General features: G+C 42.3%; 1 protein-coding gene across 1 annotated transcript in view; it reads left to right on the top strand.

Moving 5' to 3' along the window:
• SPIDR (scaffold protein involved in DNA repair) overlaps positions 1 to 22,400 on the top strand; it is a 290,555-nt gene that overhangs the window by 172,876 nt on the left and 95,279 nt on the right. Inside the window, exons 9-10 of the mRNA XM_040261173.1 lie at positions 19,631 to 19,826; positions 21,202 to 21,431. Of these exons, the coding sequence (XP_040117107.1) occupies positions 19,631 to 19,826; positions 21,202 to 21,431 (426 nt within the window). The remainder of the gene's footprint in view (positions 1 to 19,630; positions 19,827 to 21,201; positions 21,432 to 22,400) is intronic.

Here is a 22,400-nt window from a genome sequence, read left to right as displayed (position 1 = left end):
CTGTGTGGATCACACTAAACTGTGGGAAATTCTGAAAGAGATGGGAATACCAGACCACCTGACCTGCCTCTTGAGAAATCTGTATGCAGGTCAGGAAGCAACAGTTCTAACTGGACATGGAACAACAGACTGGTTCCAAATAGGAAAAGGAGTACGTCAAGGCTGCATATTGTCACCCTGCTTATTTAATTTATATGCAGAGTACATCATGAGAAACGTTGGGCTGGCAGAAGCACAAGCTGGAATCAAGATTGCCAGGAGAAATATCAATAACCTGAGATATGCAGATGACACCACCCTTATGGCAGAAAGTGAAGAGGAACTAAAAAGCCTCTTGATGAAAGTGAAAGAGGAGAGTGAAAAAGTTGGCTTAAAGCTCAACATTCAGAAAACGAAGATCATGGCATCCGGTCCTATCACTTCATGGGAAATAGATGGGTAAACAGTGGAAACAGTGTCAGACTTTATTTTTTGGGCTCCAAAATCACTGCAGATGGTGACTGCAGCCATGAAATTAAAAGACGCTTACTCCTTGGAAGAAAAGTTATGACCAACCTAGATAGCATATTCAAAAGCAGGGACATTACTTTGCCAACAAAGGTTCATCTAGTCAACGTTATGATTTTTCCAGTAGTCATTTATGGATGTGAGAGTTGGACTGTGAAGAAGGCTGAGCGCTGAAGAATTGATGCTTTTGAACTGTGGTGTTGGAGAAGACTCTTGAGAGTCCCTTGGACTGCAAGGAGATCCAACCAGTCCATTCTGAAGGAGATCAGCCCTGGGATTTCTTTGGAAGGAATGATGCTAAAGCTGAAACTCCAGTACTTTGGCCACCTCATGCGAAGAGTTGACTCATTGGAAAAGACTTTGATGCTGGGAGGGACTGGGGGCAGGAGGAGAAGGGGACGACAGAGGATGAGATGGCTGGATGGTATCACTGACTCGATGGACGTGAATTTGAGTAACTCCGGGAGTTGGTGATGGACAGGGAGGCCTGGCGTGCTGTGATTCATGGGTCGCAAAGAGTCGGACACGACTGAGCAACTGAACTGAACTACTGCCTGTATTCTAGTGTGTCATCTGACTAAAACTGCATATTCTTTTTAAAAAATCGGTTTTACTCTGCCTAGACTTGACTGTCTAACCAGCGTGGCGAACGTCTTTTGTTGGAAGCAGTTGCTTTGAGCAGCCCCGTTGACCTGAGCCCGTGCTCTTTCCTGAGCTGTGGGACCCCCGTGAGCCACCACCTGTTGTCTGGTGTGTTTGCTTCCCCATCTATAAAGTATCTAGTGGCATGAAGACAGCGGTTGTCAGGCAGGGGTGATCTGACTGCTGGTGAGATTTCCTCTTCTCTCTGCTGTGGCTATTGAGCAGACAGGAGTCAAGTGTGGGAGACACAGACACAGCCCTGGGCTTGTTTGCAGTGGGTTTAAAGGTGAGGCTGGGTGGCAGCAGTATACAGTGCTGTGTTTGTGGGACCTTACTCCTTTTGTGAAGAAGTAAATTAGGAAAGAAATCTTCATAGCAAAACCTGTATGGTAGTATCTTATATCTTCCAGAAAAGAAAGATAGCGCTAAGTCGTGTCCGACTCTTGGACCCTAAAGACTGTAGCCTCCCAGGCTGCCCTGTCCATGGGATTCTCCAGGCAAGAATACTGGAGTCTTCCATCTGGGACCCAAATCCAAGTTTTCTCCTTCAGATCAGGTTGACTTCACCAAGCACAAGCAGAAACTGTGGTTCCTGATTTTGTTTTATGTAACCAACTTCTGAAGACTAACATGTAATACAGTGTTACTTGTATGAAGTGAAATGCTTATTCTCTTTGGGGAAAATAAGCAGATATAACTCTCAGAGTGATAAAATTTCCTTGCTTATGTTATGTTGATGTGCCACACCTGAGAAAATTCTAGACGATCTTATCAAAAGTGGTGGTTGTTGTTGTTGGCTGCATTAAAGAGCATCTCCCAGTTTCTCCTGTATTCACACTCTTCCTTGGATTCTGACGTGCACATGTCTGCGAAACTTGATATCTGTTCAACTGTCTTGTTAGGAACTGTCGCTCTGTTACAGTCTCACCTGGCATTTCCAAATCTCTTTTTTCCACACCTCGTCCTGGTAAGCCAAGGGGACGACCTGTCCACTGGTGTTCAGATTCTTGGTGCCAGCGTCTTTCCTAGACATCTTCAGGTAGCCACTCACAGTTCCATTTCTGTGTCTTCAGGGGCCAAGCATCCATACTTACTGTTCTTCTCATCTACACTTGCAGCTTTTCTTGCATCTAGCAGTTCACTTAGAATTCTCTCTTCCGTGAAAAGCCTTCCAGTTTCAACCAAGGGGTTCAGATTACATAATCATTTTGCCAAAATTCTGGGTTTGTTTAGGGACAGATATCCAAGAAGCCCAGTGTAATTGCTTTGACATATTCCACCAGAATTACAGAAATACACCAGCATATTCAAATGCCTGTCTGCTTGTTAATGATTCTTTTTTGTACTTTTCTGATTTTCTCAAGTTGCCTGTAATGACTATTTATGGTTTTCGTAATCAGAACAACTTTTTCTTCCTGTTCTCCTGTCCCCTTTATGTAAGCCTTGGGGAAATCTATCTATTCTTAAGTCTACAACAGATCCCACATTTTACCACTTGGAGAGTTAGTATCTATGTGGATTTTCTTCTGAAAAAATAAGCATTTCACTTTAAACAACCCCTTTGGACTGTTCTATAAAATGAAACTGACGATTCCTTTGTTTCTGGGGGTGTTCTTTCTAGGTCTTATGTTAGATCCACGTAAGACATTGTTAGTTCACACCTAGTTTCTCTGTTCCTGGCTTTGTGATCTTGGTATGTTAACCTGTTTCCACATTGGTTTCTTCACCTGTATTTGTGATGCCAACAGCACCTCCTTTGGAGGATGGGCCTAATAGCTCATCCAGGTGAAACATGCAGCGTGCCTGGCTCAGGGCAAGTGTTTCATAAAACCTTCACACTTGGAGGCTTGAACTGTTCATGCATTCAGATCCTATTTGAGGTGGCCCCAGGCTGCCCAATTAGGGCCTGTCAAGTATACCTGTGTGGCTGCATATCAAATAAAAGTGTTTCTCAGTTCAAATATATTTCTTTTGTAATTTTCATAGGGAGCTTCCAAACAGAATTACTTTCTCACATCTTGACCTGAGTCCCAACTTTGCTGTTTTGACTTTCACACGAGCTTTAAAATTGGTTACTCTACCGCTGTTTAATTTGGTATCTTCGATACAATAAAGAAGAGTGATTCTCATAAATATTTAGAAAGGCACCTAATTAAATCCCATTATTATAATAAACTATTTAGATTTTTTCATTTTCATGTAGTATTTACTCATTTGTATCTTTTTTTACTGTTGCAGTTATTTTAATCATGTCATACTACATATTTTTACTTAATATTTTAATAAACATTTAATGTATGACTCTATAGTCTTTGAAATGAAAATCAGATACCAAAAAGGTACCTGTACTCCCATGTGTATTGCAGCATTATTCACAGTATCAAGATATGGAAACAACTTGAGTATCCATGAATATGTGACTTATATATACACAGTGAAATATTACTCAGCCATGAGAAAAAGAAAATTTTTTCTGCCCTTTGTGACATGGATGGACCTTGAGGACATTATACTTAGTAAAATAAGCCCACAGTTCAGTGCAGCTCAGTTCTGCTCAGTTCAGCTGCTCAGTCGTGTCCGACTCTGCAACCCCATGAATCACAGCACGCCAGGCCTCCCTGTCCATCACCAACTCCTGGAGTTCACTCAGACTCAAATCCATCGAGTCGGTGATGCCATCCAACCATCTGAGTCTCTGTCATCCCCTTCTTCTCCTGCCCCCAATCCCTCCCAGCATCAGGGTCTTTTCCAATGAGTCAACTCTTCGCATGAGGTGGCCAAAGTACTGGAGTTTCAGCTTTAGCATCATTCCTTCCAAAGGACACCCAGGATTGATCTCCTTTAGAATGGACTGGTTGGATCTCCTTGCAGTCCAAGGGACTCTCAAGAGTCCTCTCCAACACCACAGTTCAAAAGCATCAATTCTTTGGTGCTCAGCTTTCTTCACAGTAGTCTTCATAGTCTTTATATCATTTTAATACTTGCATTGTATTAAATATAATATAAATATATATGCTAGTCCATAAATTACTATTTAACCTGTTTATTAAGATTTAAGTATTAAATATTACTAAAAGAATAAAATTTCAAGTGGGAAATTATTTTTTCTTTTTGGCTGAAAATTACGTAAATAGTATGTACCAAAATATTATTGATAAGGATCTGATATTTGTATTCAAATTTTTTCTTTCTTAAACTATTTTCCTCCTCTAATCTAAAGTGATGTCCTCCCCTGAGTTTTCATATCCAGCCACAGGTACACATCTGCTTTCTTCTCTTCCCTGACAGATAGTATGCAATTCTAAGTGGATTGTCATGGAACTGTAGGACTGGGAAGGACTGGTAGAGTCCAGCTTCTGTCTCCAGATGGGGTGATAGTTGCTTGAGGCAGATGACTGCCTCTTTTTTATCTTGAAAATCTCCTGGGAAAAAGATTTCAAAGCCCTCTGGAGCCATTGTTACATATTTTGAATCATTTTTCTGCTTTTCACATTTATCTTAGATCATGTTCACTATAGTTTAAGCCACTGTCACTTAGTACATGCAAGACCTAGTATTATCTGCTGAGACATATATAAATTAAAATTTCATCCCTGAAGGCTCTGCAGGCCATTTTCAGAAGTTGAAAGTGAATGTGTAGTTGCGCAGTCGTGTCCAACTCTTTGCGATTAGCCTGCCAGGCTTTTCCGTCCATGGGATTTTCCAGGCAAGAATACTGGAGTGGTTTGAGGTTTCCTTCTCCAGGGGATCTTCCAGACCCAGGCATTGAATTCAGGCCTCCTACACTGCAGGCAGACTCTTCACCACGTGAGCCACCAGGGCTCCCTAAAAGTCTGTTCCCGTCCAGTTTTGAACCAGGGACCTTTCGTGTGTCAGGCGAATGTGATAACCACTACACTACAGAGACAAATTGGCTCAAATATTACACTAAGGACAGTGGATTCTATTCTTTATATGGAGCCATCAGGGATATCTTAGCATAGACATGATGCAATGGCTGTCATATTTTAAGTAGATTTAATCTGTGTTTCTGGGCAGAAAGCTTTCATTTACCACTCACTAAGCACATATTTGTTTTACACCTAATTTTATTTATATATCCATGTGATAGATAAAGAGAAAACACAATTTCTTTTCTCTTTCAAAGACTTTAAACACATGACTACATAAGTAATTGTAATGTAAGGCAGTGAATTCCATGCAGGTAGTACAGACAGAATGGAAACTGCATTTACTGGACTCATGATGGTAGGCTTTCTGGAGATAGTGGAGATTAACCTGGTTTTGGAAGATAGGCCATATGTCTGAAGAATGTGAGTTCTGGACTCTGCCATTGTTTCTAAACATACTTCTACTGAGGCAGAGATTTTGCTGCAATTTCCAAATGCCTTGGTGCTCATAGAAGTGAGGGTGTATGGTAGAGAAGAGCTGGGAATTAGTAGACTAAGTAATAATCATCACTTTGGATTTATAGACTCTTTGTGTGACCTTTGGACAATTCACTAACTTTATTGAACTTTTGTTTTCTTATTTACAAAATGAGTGACCCAAACCTGATGATTTTTAAGGTATTTTCTAGCTCTACTGAAGTACTTTATGCAAAGTGTAGTGGTTAAGAGAACAAATCTGATGCTAAACTGCCTTGTGTCCCAGATCAACTATTTTGTGTCTCTTTGATTAGACTTGTTGCTTTGCCTCTGATCCCTCACTTGTAAGATGGGAAACCTCATAACATGCTCTCACAGTGGGGAGATATGAGGGTGGAGACTGTTCAGCATAGTATTTGGCACAAAGTAAATTCTTAGTAAGTATGAGCTATTTTTGGAATCAAGTCAAGGAAGATGGCAGAACAGGAAGTTCCAGGAACATGTTCCTTCACCAAAACAACAACTGAACTTTTAAAAATGTCTCAGGCAACTGTTTGGAACTTTAGGACACTTGCAGTGTTCGGGAGAACTTGATGAAGACAATGGTAAATTTCAGTAAGTCTTGGTCGAATTCAACGTTCACGCTGCCGTGGCTGCCATCGGCTACCTCCAGCCCTGTGGCAGGAATCTGTCAGGCGCTAAAGCAGCTTGCTGATGCCATGGTAGGCAATGAGGATTTTGTCCTCCAGCAATGAGGGTTGCGAGTTTTGATTGTTGGTTGCTGCTTTTGATTACTTTGGGCATGACAGAGAGGTCAGCCATTGTTTCACTCCACTGTGGGCTGAAGTTGCTCTCCAGATATTAGGGGATTTAAGAGACAGAACTCTCCCTTCCCCTACTCTTGGGAGTCAGACTTTTGAAGAATCCTTTGGTTAGGTCTGTGGCTGTCATCAGAGACAAATGAAGAGAAAGTTTAGTTTCTCACATACAGTAAGAATATACAGTTTGCAGAACTGCTTTGGAAGAGTCACAGGATAGCTCCAGCTCTCAGCAAACAAAAATTGTTCCCAAGGAGTGGGGAAATTAGATTTCTAGAATTACCACAGCATAATATTCACAATACCCAGTTCTAAAGAAAAAACATACAAAGGAACAGGAAAAGTATTTCTCCTTCACAGGAAATAAGAATTTGACAGAAACCATCCCAGAGGAAGCACACACATTGGAGTTATTAGTCAGACTCTGTAAATCAATGTCTTAAACTGCCCTGTAACAGATGCTAAAGTGACTTCTTCAGTGACTCCTTAATATGAAAGGATACTAAACAGCCTCTTGAATCCATAAGAAAAAAATGAACACCAGTAAAGGCAACTACATAGGTAAAATATAAAAGCTGGTATTATTGTATTTTAGATATTTGTAATTTCTCACTTTTTCCTGTATACACCAATTGTTATAAATCTTTGTGGACATATAATGGATATATAATATATAAAGTTGTAATCTGTGACAATAACCATATAAAGGGGAAGAGATGGAGATGTACAGGAGCAGAGTATTTATATGATATTGAAACTACTTTGAGATTATTCAAACCAGGCTGTTACATCTTTGAAGATGCTAATTGTAATTTCCAAAGTAACTACTAAGAAAATTTAAAAACACAGAATAGGAAAGAAGAGAATTAAAATGATACACTCCCCAAAAATCAACTAAGTATTTAAAGAGCAGTAACGAGGGAACTAAATAAAGAACAACCAAAAGACACATACCTAAAAAGAATAAAAACCACATACATAAAAAGAATAAAGAAACACTAGGAAGCCAATTTATAAATGCCAAAAGCAAATCTGCCTTTATCATTAATCACATTAAATGTAAATGAGTGAAACTCAGCTATTAAAAGGTAGAGACTGGCGGACTGAGTTTTTTTTTTCCCCCAAAGGATCCATCTGTATACTGTCTACCAGAGATTCACCTTAGGTGTAAGAACACAAAGAGATTGAAAGTAAAGGGATGGAGTAAGATATTCCATGCCAATAGTAATCAGATGATTGTGAGACAATGTCCACTTTAACTCAGATTATAAGAGATAAGGAAAGGCATTTATGTTGATAAAAGTTTCAGTACATCAAGAAGAGATAACAATTACAAACATATGTGCAGCTAAAAATGTTCATGGATTGGACAACTAATAATATTAAGATGTCATTACTACCCAAAGCTATCCATAGAATCAATACAATCTTTATCAAAGGATTTGAATTTAGGGGGTAGTTTTTCTGTTTTTGTTTGTTATACAGAAAACCTCATCTTAAAATTCATATGGGCTTTCCTGGTGGCTCAGTGGTAAAGAATCCAGTGCAGTATCCTACCAGTGCAGGATACTAAGGTTCCGTCCCTGATGTGGGAAGATCCCACCTGCCGTAGAGCAGCCAAACCCACACACCACAACTATTTAAATAAATAAAAGTTTTTAAAAAATTCTTATAGTGTCTCAGGAGACCCTGAATAGCCAAAATAATCCTGAAAAAAAGACTAAAGCTAGAAGACTCACATTTCTTCATTGCAAAATTACTGCAAAGCTATAATAATCACTAATATGATAGTGACATACAGGTAGACATATAGACAGTGAGTTGAACAGAATACCCAAGATAAACCCTTACACATATGGTCAGTGGAATGCTGACACAGGTGCCAAAGCCATTCATGTGGAAAGGATAGTCTTTTCAACAAATGGTGGCTGGGAAAATCGGATATCCATATACAAAAGAATGAGGTTAAAGTAGACAAGGAATATGAATAAACATTTCTTCAGAGAAGACACACAAATGCCAGTAAAAATAATGGTTTTCCAGACAGAGTGCCTCTGCTCAGCTGCTGGCCTCCCACTTGCTAGCTGTGTATTCTTATGGCACTTTTCTGTGCTTCAGGGGGTCTGCTTTGAGGTTAAAGGTGCTCACGAGTGGAGGGTGTCTGGCACCTAAGAAGCATGAGGAAATGTTGGCTCTCTTGATTGTCGTCATATGCTTGGCCACATCCAGGCGCCAGTGCAGGCGACTGCACCCTGGTTCCTGTCCTGCTTTTCACTCGTCTTCCAAGCAGACCACAGGCTTCACCTCTAAAATGCAGATGATTTTATGTGCCCTATTTTCCTCTCAGGGCAGTTAACAAGAATCAACTGAGATAATTTAAGGGAAAGTAATTTATAAAATGTTCATTTAAATTAGTGCATGAAACATAAACATAATAATAAACATTATTATAATTATTATGCATTACTATAATTAACATAACAATGTATGTTATTTTTATGCTTTCTTTCTCCTAATAGACTAAGCTTCTTATTGTGTTAATCCTATTCTTTATTTGTATCATTTGGTTTACTGAGTAATTTCTTGTGTATAATAAGTGCTCAGTAAATGTACTAGAGAAGCATTTAATTGGTATGGTATAAACTTTTTATTTTAAAAATTTATTTAGTTTTGGCTGTGCTGGGCCTTGGTTGCTCTATATGGTCTCTTCTCTAGATGCGACGAGTGAGGGCTACTTTCTTTGTCATGGTGCACAGTCTTCTCTTTGCAGCGGCTTCTCTTGTTGCAGAGCACCGTGGGTTCCAGGGTGTGCGGGCTTTAGCAGTTGCAGCACACTGACTTTAGAGCACAAGCTTGGTACTTGTGGCATGCAGGCTTAGTTGCCCCACAGCATGTAGAATCTCTCTGGACGAGGGGTTGAACCCATGTCTCCTGTATTTGCAGATGAATTGGTAACCACTGGACCAACAGGGAAGTTCTGAAATAGTATAAAATTTGTAATTATATGAAATACTAACAGGGAACTTCTGAAATAGTATAAAATTTGTAATTATATGAAATACTTGAGTGTTGTTTTATTTTCTGAGAGGGTACAGCAGGCTATTCTGAATTAATGTCAATAGCTTTTTTGGTCTGTTTTGACAAAAATGACAAAAAGATCATCTCTACCATTGTATGCTTCCCTGGTAGCTCAAATGGTAAAGAATCTGCCTGCAGTGCAGGAGACCTGGGCTTGATCCCTGGGTCAGAAAGATCCCCTGGAGAAGGGCATGGCTACCTACTCTAGTATTCTTGCTTGGAGAATTTCATGGACAGAGGAACCTGGCAGGCCACAGTCCGTGGAACTGCAAACAGTCTGAGACGACTGAGTGACTAATACTTTCAGAGTGATAATTTACAACCATAAGTATAGATATCTCTAACTGTACATTTTAAGGAACCAAGAATTCAGTTGACACGTATTGTATTTAGTTGATAGATAGTAATAAACTCATAAAAGAAGATAGAAACACTTGTAGAATTGTTTCCTTTGAAGATTCACTTTGCAAATTATAACCGTTTTAAAGACAAAAATGAAATATGAAAAAGACTTCCATTTGTGTAAGTTCGTTCCCTCTTACAGCCTCACACACACGGACTCAGTGTCTCTCTGGGAACTGGGGCTCTGCCCTTCCTGCCCCCAGGAGCCCACTCAATGGAGTCCAGAAAGAGGAGAGCATTAAACAGTACCTGGTAGATGGAAGGAAACAATCCCATCATTGAGGAAAACAAATCCTTATGTGCTTGTCTTTGTATTAAGAAACAAGAACGATTTAAGTTTGTTAAGTAGAAAGTCATTTCTATTAATTTTTCAAATAGTATGTTGAATACAGGTGAGCCTGGTTCTATTTAAATGTGTCTAAATTGCAGAGCGGAGCTTCTGCACGGTGAACTTACACACTGCTTGTCTCGATCACGGCACTGGGCAAGCTCATACCTGAGGAGACTTGGGAATGTGGGTAGGCGTTTGTAGCTTAAAGGTATGTTTCAGGCTGTGTTACTAACCTTGCACAGTAAGCAGTTGAGAGGGCAATGGCATACTAACTGCTCCCCGGTCATCCAGTCACTTTCAGGTCAGGCAGGCGCAGGAGGCCTTGGTGATAAGTTGGGAGCACTCTCAGATTGTGCTCTGCAGTCGTGTTTGTGGGGCTGTGGCACCCAAGACCAGGGCTAGGCAGCTCTCAGGGGGACACACTGTCAGATAGACCCCCTGGCAGAAGGTATCAGGAGAAACTAAGTACAGAAGGTTTCATCCCCTCCCCTGGATTAACGTGCAGGACTGCAGCCTCGGCTAGTTGTGGAGTCTCAAGGGAAGTTTTTCTTTTGTGGGGCACACTCTCACTGTTTAAAGGCCCAAACTTGTATTTTGTGCGTCTGGCTCTAGTTGCTTTACTATTTCTCCTGGGTGGGTGAAGCGCACATAGAGATACTGGTTTTGATCTTGGCATATGACACACCCTGCTATGGTTTCGCTGTGCCCTGGTTGCTATGGTACATTCTGAGGTTTCTGCCATTCTTGTTTGCCCTAATTTCTTTTTCATGAAGATAAGTTGTGCCATTCAAGAGAAGTTGTGCTACTGCTTCTTCTAAGAGTGTTTGGATCCCAGAACATTCTTATTCCTTTTATAATTTAAAGTGTGTCCTCTAATGAGTCTTGCACATTTATCTAATTCAGCTGACGCTCCTTCGTTTTGAAGCTAGTGGTAATAATTAAACCCAGGCTTTGTGAATTTTGAGGACAGTCTTAATTAACTGATTCTCTGATTTTAGTACTATCAACTTCAGTTCTTTGTGATCATTGTCTTCCCAAGTTTCTTTAAATGTCATTTATTGTGAATCCTTTTGGTCTAATTTTCATACATTTTTCTACTGAAATTTCAGTTTGGGACATTTTGTGGATTTTAGAAAAATATTTTTCAATTCACTTGATTTATTTTTCTCCCACTTTTTCTTGACACACTATTCAAATACTGTAGTCTATTCCTCCTTTTTTGTGTTATCTCAACTTTTATTTTTCTTTGTGGGATCAAAAGATCAAACCATTAAAAAATTTATTTTACATGTGAATACTGTCATCTTTTGTTGAGATGATCTATATTATATCATGTGACCATTATTAGAATTCCTTTTACGTAACACTATTATGTTTCTACCTTTGTTGGTTTTTGGTGATCTGAATTTATTTGCAGATTAAATTATTTGTATGAATAGTTACTATAACGTTTCTTGATAAAAGTAGATTTTTAAATCAACTTTGTATCTCCATTGGAATGAGAAACCTAGACAACAAGTTAAGTTTAGCCATTCTGACTGCTGTGGTTCTTTGGTCTGTCCTGAGCCAGGGTTTCCTTCAGCGCTCTAGTGAAGGCGAGCATAAGGAAAAACTGAGTCACTCCTCTGACTCCTGGCTTGTCTTGTGTCTTGTAGCTTCATCTTTTTGTTTCTAAGTTTCATTTTTTTTTGAAAGTGGTCTCCACGTTGAGGTTTGTGGTTATAGACATCTGAGAATTGAAGTTGGCTTTGTTACCTATGTATGTGGAAAGTCATATATTTCTGATTAAAAAATCATACACCAAAGAGTTCTCACTTTTGATAGTTTTTTAAAAAGCATCTTTTTTGTTTGTTTGTCTGTTTAAATAACATTAAGTTGCATTGAAATTGCAGCTTTAAATTGTTTGTAACTGGAAAGATGCTATTTGGAAGTTTTCTAGAATGGATGAATTTTTATAATCCAAGGTTGTTGAAGAATAATAAACATCATTTATATAAAGCATTTTAATGTATCAAATACTTTGGTATCCATTGTTGTCTTAAAATCATCAAACTTAAATGTTGTTATTCACCAGTACAAGACAAAAAGGATTCTGTTTGTTTAGGCGATGCAGTTCAGATCATCTGGCTTGTAAGTGACCAAATGGGATTTGAACCCAAATCTCTAGACTTTCACGTTCTTGTTCTACTTGCTGTACCAAACTGCTGCTCTGAATAGACAGTTTTTACCTAGAAAGAAGCATGGAGTGTCATGTTGCAAGTTTCTAAAAAAAAATTGCATTTCACTGGGATGGCCAAAAAGTTCATCCAGGTGTTTTTAAGATGTAACAGAAAAACTCAAACAAAGTTTTCGGCCAAGCCAGTACTTGCAGCCTTGTCTTCCAGCTCTGTGGATGAGATGTGAGGGAGGCGCTGTTCACTCCATCATATGAAGAAAACGCTTCATCACGTTGTGATTTTTATCTTGCAGCCATTGAGCTGTGGGCCAGAGACATTAGGTATAGTTTATTTCTCTTTTTTCTGCTGCATGGAGTGAGATCTTTATTGTTAATTCAAAGGTGAGAAGACCAAGCCCTGACAGTCAGTGAGTTAAAAGCCTTAGATTTCTACAGGTCACCAGATGTGATGGGAGAGCAAAAGAGGAAGTGCTGCCTTCCTACAAGTCCTGGCAAAGCCAGAAGACTCCACCAAGAAGCTTCCTGCCCTTTATGCAGGAAGTCCTGACGGTGGAGCAGGTGTTTTGTAGCTAAAAAGAGTAAACTTGAAAGGGCTACCAGTCTCTTGAGTGAAGTTAGGAAGGTGTGATGGTCGTGTGGATTTTTCTAGAGCAGTAATCCTCAGAGTATGGTGAGGGGACCAGCAGCGTCACCGTGGAGCCTGTAACCAACACAGATTAGGCGGCCCCTCCCCAGACTCCTGAATCAGAGGCTCAGGGTGTGGAGCCCAGCAGTGGGTGTTGTAACAAGCCTGTAGTTCTGATTCATGCTCAAGTTTAAACTTTCTGTTCTGAAGTCACATGAGAAGTCTGTAAGTAAAGGTTTCAGATAGGCCCTGAGAAAGCAATGTGGCAACGTGGGAATATGTGTAGGTTTGGGTTCAGGAGATGCTTATGACCCTACAGATAGAGGCCGGCCACAACCCATCCTGAGGCATCAGGTTTCTGCCTGCGCTGTCCTTGTTAATGCATAAATTTAGGTCTTGTTATAAAGATGGCTATTTCTGATTTTCAAGAAACAGAACTGAATAGAGCAGGGAGAATCCTTTACCCAGAGACCACAGCTGTAGGAAGTCCAGCCACAGCACTGTGCTTTGTAACCTGGTGGAATATGCTTTAATGAAGCAAAGTGGCTGAAAGATGGTAGTGCACTTTCTGAGTACTCTTTAAAGGTGGTACTGTTGTGGCACAAATCTGAGATAGGTAGACAGACAATAGAACTGAGGTGCTGAGGAAGAGATGGGATAAGGAGCATGTTAACTCTTACTAGTTGGGTCAGTTTGGACTCATTTGAGAGTTACTCACAGGAAGTGGTTATTGCTTAGTTTATTCAAGTAATGAGGCAGTTTATTGTTAAGTAAAAGGTTGATTCAAGTGCTTATTTATATCTGTTAAAGAATACATTTTTATTGTAGGAAAAAAAGACACAATAATATAAAGAAGAGCATTCAAACTTACTGGTGTATAATCCTTTTATTTAAGGATAAGTTGCTTAGTTTTCTGGTGCAATTCATCCTTGTGCACTTCCTCGTAAGAATATTATAAAAATAATATGTACCCTTACTATCTTGGAATCTCATAGTTCATATAAGCCTGAGTCTGTTTCTCTAATTCAACAATATAACAGTTGTCACCCACGGTGGTAGTACCCACAGCGGGCTACTCCTTGTTGCTGTGCCCAGGCTTCTCATAGCAGTAGCTGGTCTTGTTACGGAGCTCGGGTTCTGGGGCTTCAGGAGTTGCAGCAGGTGGGCTTAGCACTTGCGGCTCCCGGGCTCTGGAGCAGGGCTCAGTAGTTGTGGTGCACTGGCTTAGTTGCCCTGTGGCATGTGGGATCTTCCTGGACCAGGAATCCACCTGTGTCTCCTGCATTGATTGGCAGATGGATTCTTTACCACTGAGCCCCCAGGGAAGACCCCTACTTTTTCTTTAGTTAGGATTCTTTATGCTATCATTTGTATAGCTGTTTGGTTATTTTTCTACTTCTTATTAGAAAGTTAGCTTCTTTGCTGTATTTCACTATAATATATGAGTATGATTAATGTTTTTTTGCGTGTTTTTTCTCCACATCTCTGATTATTTCATTGGTATAGATTCTTAACAATGACTTTGTTGAATAAAAATGTATGAACATTTTTAAGGCCTTTAATTACCCAGTTGTATATAGAAATACATATACTAGCATGAACCCAGAAGAAACTAAATTTTTTAAAGGTTTCCTGTCTTACAGTGGAAATACTGTTAACCTCTAGAGATTTTTTAAATAGCCGATATATTAGGTACTATTTTAATTAGTAGCCAGTGTGTGCCAATCCTGGTATGTACTCATCTCTGTCTCTGGGTTGTATATTGCAACGTATGCACTTAGTCTCACAGTAACAACATTAAGTAGGTATGATCCCCATTTTAGTTATGAAAAAGTTAAAGCTGAGAAAAATCTAAGTAATTTAATGAAGATAAAATTGGCAGCATGTAGCATAGCTAGAATTTAAACCGAGGTCAGTCTGACATCAGGCCATGCTTTTCCTGCTTTCTTTTTTTCTGCATTTTCTGTTATATTTTGACAGAATTTTTGTTATTGAGTGTGGGATTTGTGCCTTGAAAATAAAGTTTACACGTACTGCCAGAAACGTGGTGGTTCTTTCTGTAAACTGGAATTTCCAGTGACCTGTGCCTATAAAAGGATATGGTCAGAAACTTATGTTAGTGTGGAGAATTAGGCTTCTGGTTTACAGAGGAAGAAACTTATGTTGGTGTGGAGAATTAGGCTTCTGGTTTATAGAGAAAGTCTGTCTTAAAACATTTTATATTCTTCCATGAATTCATCTTTAATGTATTTTGCTGTCCACTTTAGAATGGAAATAAACTGTCAGTGATGTCTTCATTTGGATAAAAAGGGGATTAAAGTCTACTCTGGGAATTTAAAATAACACACAGTTATAAATGTGTTCTACTTCAATGTTTTTATCAGTTTTTTAGGTAATGTGGGTGTTATTTGGATAGGAAGGTAAAAGAAACATATTTGAACCAGGTGATAAATCTTGTCAAATAAGAAGTTGAAAATAAAGGGAGCAAAACTTACTGTTTCTTAAATTGGTTTGATTTAGAGATATTTCCTAGGACTGAGGTTTTAAATTTTTTAGAATAAATCTGATTTTTGGTGAGAGGAGTGCCCGTTCACTCTTTGAATAATTGAAAATGTGGGCAGGATATTTTGCTGTTTTTAAAAATTCATGAAAACACTGCTAACACTGTCTTGTTGCCAACTTGGGTTTCACGCAGGGATTCATATGCTGGTGTCTGGGGGAGGGGCCAGATGGGCCTGAGCTTGTGCTGTGGCTCAGAAGTCAAGAGGTACAATAGCCTTTTCAAATCCAACAAGCTGATCAATGAAAAAGGGCTTACCAAGTGAATGGAATGTGGTTTATTTTCTGTCTGGAGAATGAAGTTCTCCGATAGCTGCATGGAACTCTGTGCAGTGCACCTTGGGATCTGTACTGTAGATTTTGTTTTCTTTCATTTTACTTGAAATCTGTTTGCCACCACGGCTGCCTCCCAGGCACAGGTGTAGAAAGTGGCTCTGAGGTTCTGTTGTCACCAGAGACCTTTGTGCATCTGCTTTTACGTCCCTGTGTGGCAGCTTGTCGGACGGGCCCCCCACAGTGTCTCACACTGTCCTGGTGGCTCCGCTGACCTGTACGCTGGCCCCTGCCTGGCAACCGTGCCACTTCCTGTCCTGCGCACTGTCCTTCCGGGAATGGTGCAGGACCTTTCTGGCCATATTCAGTGGTGGGTCCCATCCTCCCACCAGGAAAGAGAACAGACTGGCTTTAAAGCCGTTGGCTTGTGTTTCAGCCCTGTCGTGGACACAGTTGTTATCGTACCTCCTCTGGAAATGCAGACAGGCCTCCTCATTGTGAAGGGGACTGAATGAGTGTGGCCAGTGCAGTAGCACCCAGAGCCGAATCCAGCCAGAGAGGAGGAGCGACACAGGCGTCTTCGTGCACGTGAGCACATGGAGGCAGCAGGGGAGTAGTATTTTCTGCTCATGGCGTAGACTTCTCTCTGACCTTTAGGAGGAGAAAGAAGATGGGCCACAGGCAAATAACACCGAGTTACCCTAGTTTTTGCTAAACAAGAGACAGTGACTACTGTCAAGTGACTGAAGATGTAATTCTTGGAGGAGCAGCAGTACTGGCAGCCTCCATCTGTTTGTGCAAAGCTGCTCCCAGCACTCCACACCATGCTGTTATTTCATCCTTGAAGAAATCTCTGCACTGCTTATAGCTACTGTTCATGCTCCCCTGTTATACAAACTGAGTCATCAGTTACATTTGCCCACATTCACACAGCTAGTGAGTAGCAAAGCCAGGATTTAAACCCAGGCTTCTTAGAATCCAAACCATGTCTTTCCTCCCGCCTCCCAAGCCATCGTGTGCTGTGCACTGGAGCTCTGTGCCTGCACATGTCCCCTCCGACCTTCTGTTATTCCACAGCCTGATGTGAAATGTGTGCTACAGCCAGATTCCTCCTCTAAAGAACGTGGACACAGCTGTGAAAGGTCTGGCTTATCTGTTCAGAAGGCACGCTCATTTCTTTATAAACACATCTGATGAGTAGTAATAAAGTGGTTTTGGTTCCATTAATTTAGGAAGCATTTATTGAGTCCCTTACACATGTCAGGTACTGTCTGGCACTCAGAAACAAAGATAAAGGAGAGACAGATGATCTATTCTAGGATTTGAGGGGTTTAGTTGTAGAGGCCAGCATAAACATTTTGAAAAGCGCTAGCGAGTACAGAGAGAAGAGGTGCTTTTGCCACAGAAGCTAGAAAAAGGGGCAACATCCATTTGAAAAACATTTTTATTTGTATGAAATAATGATGGGTGAACCAACCAGACAAGACCTCTCACAGGGATAACAATCTGTAGATGATTAATTACTTGGAGAGCCCCATGCCTGTCTCCCCTCAGAAGCCTGGGTTCCGGCAGCGCCAGCGTGGTTCTGCTTCTCTCAGGGGTTCCCTTGGTGTCTGTCCCCTGTGGGCTGTCTTCCCCTCAGCCTGCCCCACGTGGTGGTGGGAGACGCTTACACCAGCCTGCTCTGTACTGGAGCTTCCAGTTGAGACGAAATTGTAAACAGAATGGATTACTGGTGCCAGGTATGTCTTCAGTGGAAAGTAGATTAAGACTAGGCTTATGTTTTTCTGACAACTACAGTTCTCAGTCTGACTCTTAGCTAACTAGCCATTAAAAGAGAGAAGGAAAAAAGTAAGGAAATTCCTTCTGTTTGTCTTTGTTTTCTTTAGGTCACAGCATTAATCCCAGCAGTTGTCTTTGCCACCCATCAGATTTGGATACCTTCTTCCTGGACAGTAAATAAACACATTGATCTTATTTGTGATGTGAAAGAAATACTGTTTGTTCTGAGCCACTAATGGGATATTTCATACTTTGGCAGGGTTGACAAGCACTGGAAAATGAAAAGAGATTTCACTTGGTTTTCCTCCTGTGCCTTTGGTGACATTAAAAAAAGTCTTATTTTTCCCTGTTTACCTGAATTCTGTTCATAACAGACTCAGTAAAGAACAATGGAAATGGTTCTTCTTGAAAGCAAACATTCTGACAAATTACTGTTTCTATTTGAATATACAGGGTTCTCTCTCTCTCTTTTCTAAAGGGAGCTTCAGTAGAAACCCTGGTGCTTGGCTCCACACCCTAGGATTCTGTGTGTGTCCCTGTGTGTGACTACCCGCATGGCAGCCTGGCCCGCCACCGCCGCTGCCTCGTCAGGGAGGTCCCGAGAGAGGACTGGAAAGTAAACACATCACATTCTTCGTATTCCTTGACAGAAGAATCCGTGCAGGCCCACCCAGCCTCATGTTGATGTTCACTGCTGTTGTTGGTTGTCATGTGATTTACCAAGTGAGCTTTTACAAACCTTGTTGTTCAGTCCCTCAGTTGTGGCTGACCCTTTGCGACCCCATGGACTGCAACACACCAGGCTTCCCTGTCCTTCACCATCTCCCGGAGCTTGCTCACACTCATGTCCATCGAGTCGGTGACGCCATCCAACCATCTCATCCTCTGTTGCCCCCTTCTCCTCCTGGCCTCAGTCTTTGTGTAACAAGTGATTTTAGACGTTAACTGTGCATGTTAGGCATTATGAGGTCCTGGATCTTATTTAAACCAGTTTTAGCTGGCTTTGTCTGATACTGCTCTGAGAAGAGAAGTGGGGGATGGGGGTACTCTCTACTAGGCGGAGGGAGATGTCAGGATACCCCTCGTCCCTGCCCCCACCATGGCCCCCGCTGACCGCAGTGGACAGTGGTGGGAGACTGGGTTGTGGGGAAGCCCTGACACTGCTGGGTCTCCTCTGACACTGCGTGGGCTGGAGGTGGGGCTTGGTTCTGGGCGTCGGGCATCTCCCCTGTGATGGCGGTGTGGGCAGCCCCACTGGGCTGCAGGGACTCCCCATGACAGCCTGTCGAGGCCCATGTGTGGGCTCTTCTCGCCCTTGGCTGGTATGTGTGGCCATGGGTCACAGTTTTTCTGTGATGTTTGCCTAAAAGGAAGCTGCTAAACCTTTTCTGTCTCACTGGGCTGCCCCTTCCTTGTCCTTCAGTCGGAGAAAGTGAGCTTTTGAGGGTGTTTTTGTCTGCTCCTCTCTCCCCCCTTTCAGCATCTTCTCATTTTGTTTCTGTGCAGCATCAGGCGTTCCTTGTGTCTAGGGGGAGAAACAGGGGAAAGTATATCTCCTTCATCTTCCTGGGAGTGGAGGTCCTAAGTCTCCCTTAATGTTAAGCAGCTCCTCCTGTGTGAGGAGTAAGCCTTAGAGGTCTGAGAGGCACCAGGAGAACCTTGTCCTGTTTCTGCTCAAATGTGAGCCACCGCAGTGACTGTGTCCGTTTGCTAGTGAAGGTGGAGTTCCTTTGGTGTCTGACGCTTCTTCTCTGAAAGAGGCGAGCCGTCTTGTAATGTTCCCTCCCGTGTCGGGCAGCCTTGTGCCCCTCACCTCCGGTACCTGCCCCTGAGGGGTCCTGAGGCCACCCTGCAGCAGTTCCCACTGGCAGGGGTGTGGTCACCTGCTCCACCCTGACTCCCGAGGCAGGATCTGCTCCGAGGAGCAGAGGCCAGGGCGCTGTCCCTGGGGCTGGCTTGTGGTGTCCGTAGCCAGCACACTATTGCCCTTCGTACTCAAGATTTAGCAAGAAAGTAAGAGGAATCCAGCATTGCAAATAAATTTTTATCTGCGTATCTTTCCCTTTCCAGGCAAAAGCTTATTATCCCAGGTGGAAGTTGCCCTGTTATTCTGAATACTTACTTTTGTCAGAAAGTTGTTGCCAAAGAAGATTCAGAAGCATCACGTGATGGGCACGAGTGTGACATGCCCTGTCCGAGGAGGAGCAGCATTCTGGCTCAGGTGTTCCTGTTTAAGAGCCTAACCGATAGCTCACCCGAAAGCAAGGTAAATTCAACTTAGAAATTTTCGCTTTGTAATAATACTGCATTTAAAGGCCAGGTATTTATAGAAGTGTTTTCCTTTGGTCTTCTTCAAGTATTCAACGCACATATATGTCATATTTACTCTAATTTATTAAAATTTGAGTTTTTTTTTTTTCTGTTCTCATAACTGCCTAAGAGCTTACTTAAGCCTCTTTTATTTATTTTAAAAAATCATCCTTTTCTTTTTCATGATGTTTGTTGCCCTGGGGATAAAGAGTTGCGTAAACTTGAGGTTACACACTGGAGATTGCTTTTTGGAATGTTAGTGACCCTGAGCCATGACTACCCGTGATGATGAACTTGGGGAGTGCTAAGCCACACTTGGGGTGGGCAAGAGGACACTCCTAGGGTGCTGTGGGCTCCAAGTGTCTGGCTCCAGCACAGCTACCTCAGGGTTGCCTGGCTCCCTGCATCAGCGCTTAGGGGTGTGTTGAGGGTGACCACATGAGGGGAAACCAGAAAGAAAAGCAAATGGACTTTCATCCTGCTTTGTATGTGTGGAATCAAGCAGGGCCTCCCTTTGACTATCAGAACATGTGTCTGGAGGGAATTATGTGAAATCTCCCTTTAATCAATTTAACAGATGTACAGTACATGGCCCAAAGTGCATTACTGCTTTAACATACAGTTTCAAACAGGTGTGTGATGTTAAATTCATGAGATGTGTCTACGTCTGCCATCTGCGCCAGGGTAGCTGCCAGAGAGCTTAGTGTCGAGAGTGCAGACTGTGGACCTCAGAGCCGAGTTTGGGTCCTGCCTCAGCCACTTCCTGCTGGCAGTCTTGGGCAGGATCCTCGGCTCCTGTCTCAGCATGCCTGTGTAACAGTGGTGACTGCAGCCTGCCTCCTTGGGTTGTGAGGGTCACATGTTTGTTACGCAAGCACAGGTCCTGTGAGTGGTGCTGGGATGCAGGGGGCACATAGTCTTCTAGAGGCGCTGTCCTCTTGTGAAGGTGTTTACCAGGATTGTTGAGGCGACTCCTATGGCTCACTGGAGTGTGCAGAGTGCTGGCACTTCACAGTAACCCTAGTCCTTCTTTCATTTTGTTTTGTAGTTTGTGCTTTGAGATTGTTACCTCATAGAAGAAAACTTTCAAAATTACCATGAGGTATTTTAATAGGAGTCCTTTCTGCATGTCCTCAAACCCCCGAGGTGGTCTGTGCGCCTCAGCTCGCCATGGCCGCACAGGTGGCCCGCAGATGGGAGCCCTGAGCTGCGGCTCTGCATTCGTCCCTGTCATTCCTTGAGGGTCCTACAGCCACGCCGGCTGCCACATTCGGTGTGGTGCATGCCCTCGTGAGTCAGGCTGCAAGTGTTCCTTTTGCATGTCTCATCAGGTTCTGTGTGATAGTCACACTGCGGTGGGCACAGACTGGACCCTCCATTCTGAACAAGCAGAGCCATGCGTCCCCAGCCGAGCTCCCCTGAGGGATTCTCTGCTGGATGCAGTCGAGAGCCACGGAGCTGCTGCCTGGACGGGAGTGGGCGTGCGAGTGGTGGTGCAGAGAGTGTACTCCCTGCCCTGCAGAGGCCAGCAGGCAGACAGCACAGACCCACTCAGAGCACGGTGAGTGACGGACATAGATGCCGGGCCCACAGTCATCTGCACAGAGGGGACGCTCTTCTCAGAGCAATTTCATCGCCACACACAGGGGTGGTGTTTCTTTGGTTGGTTTTCTCTTACATCAAAATTTGGAACACCTGGTATGACATAGAATTTTGGCCATGTATAATTATCTAAATGTGCTCAGTCGCTCAGTTGTGGCCAACTCTTTGTGACGCCGTGGACTGTAGCCTGCCAGGCTTCTCTGTCCATGGAATTTTCCAGGCAAGAATACTGGAGTGGGTTGCCATTTCCTTCTCCAGTTTATCTAAATAGACCTAGTAGAAAAGTTAGTCACATTTACTTTTACCTTTGATAGTTCATGTTACTGAAAGTCATACAAGCATGATTGGTATTGTTCTGAAAGAGCCAAGGCAAGGTTGAAAAGACCATGGCAATAGCTGTCAAGTTTTACGTCTTAGAAACCAGGATAAAGAAATGGCAGCTGGTGGGTCTGTGGCTCTCAGATGGGGCTTTTGAGTCCGCCTCGGTGTTGCCACAGGTCCTGTGAGTGGTGCGGATGCTGCTCACTGCCCTTGCGGCAGCCACTGACCATGCAGGAAGTACAGCTGCTGGGGCTGAGCAAACTACATTTATAATTTCACTGAAGTTTAATTAAGTCATTTTAGGTAGCCCCCTGTGGGTAGTGGCTGCCTTGGTGCCCTGCCTAACTCAACAGCTGTTGGAGCAAGGGTAGACCTGTGATTCACAGTGCTTCACTCCAGCAGATGTTGGGAGTGGCATCTTTCTACTCACATTTAGACTCTTCCTGGTTGTGTGTTTTCAGATAGCTGTAGACACATGGTTGAGTAAGACTTTCTTTATCCTTGTGAGACCCTTCTGAGGTTATCTTTCTATGTTAAATTGGCCTCAAAGCAGTAAGACAGATTTACAGAAGAATAGAAATTAAAAGCATAGATGCCAGTTTATCTG

This window comes from Oryx dammah, unplaced genomic scaffold (genome assembly GCF_014754425.2).
Source record: "Oryx dammah isolate SB20612 unplaced genomic scaffold, SCBI_Odam_1.1 HiC_scaffold_19, whole genome shotgun sequence".
Lineage (NCBI taxonomy): Eukaryota > Metazoa > Chordata > Mammalia > Artiodactyla > Bovidae > Oryx > Oryx dammah.
The sequence above is the reverse complement of the archived record's forward strand: the minus strand, read 5'-3'. Positions and strand labels throughout refer to the sequence as shown.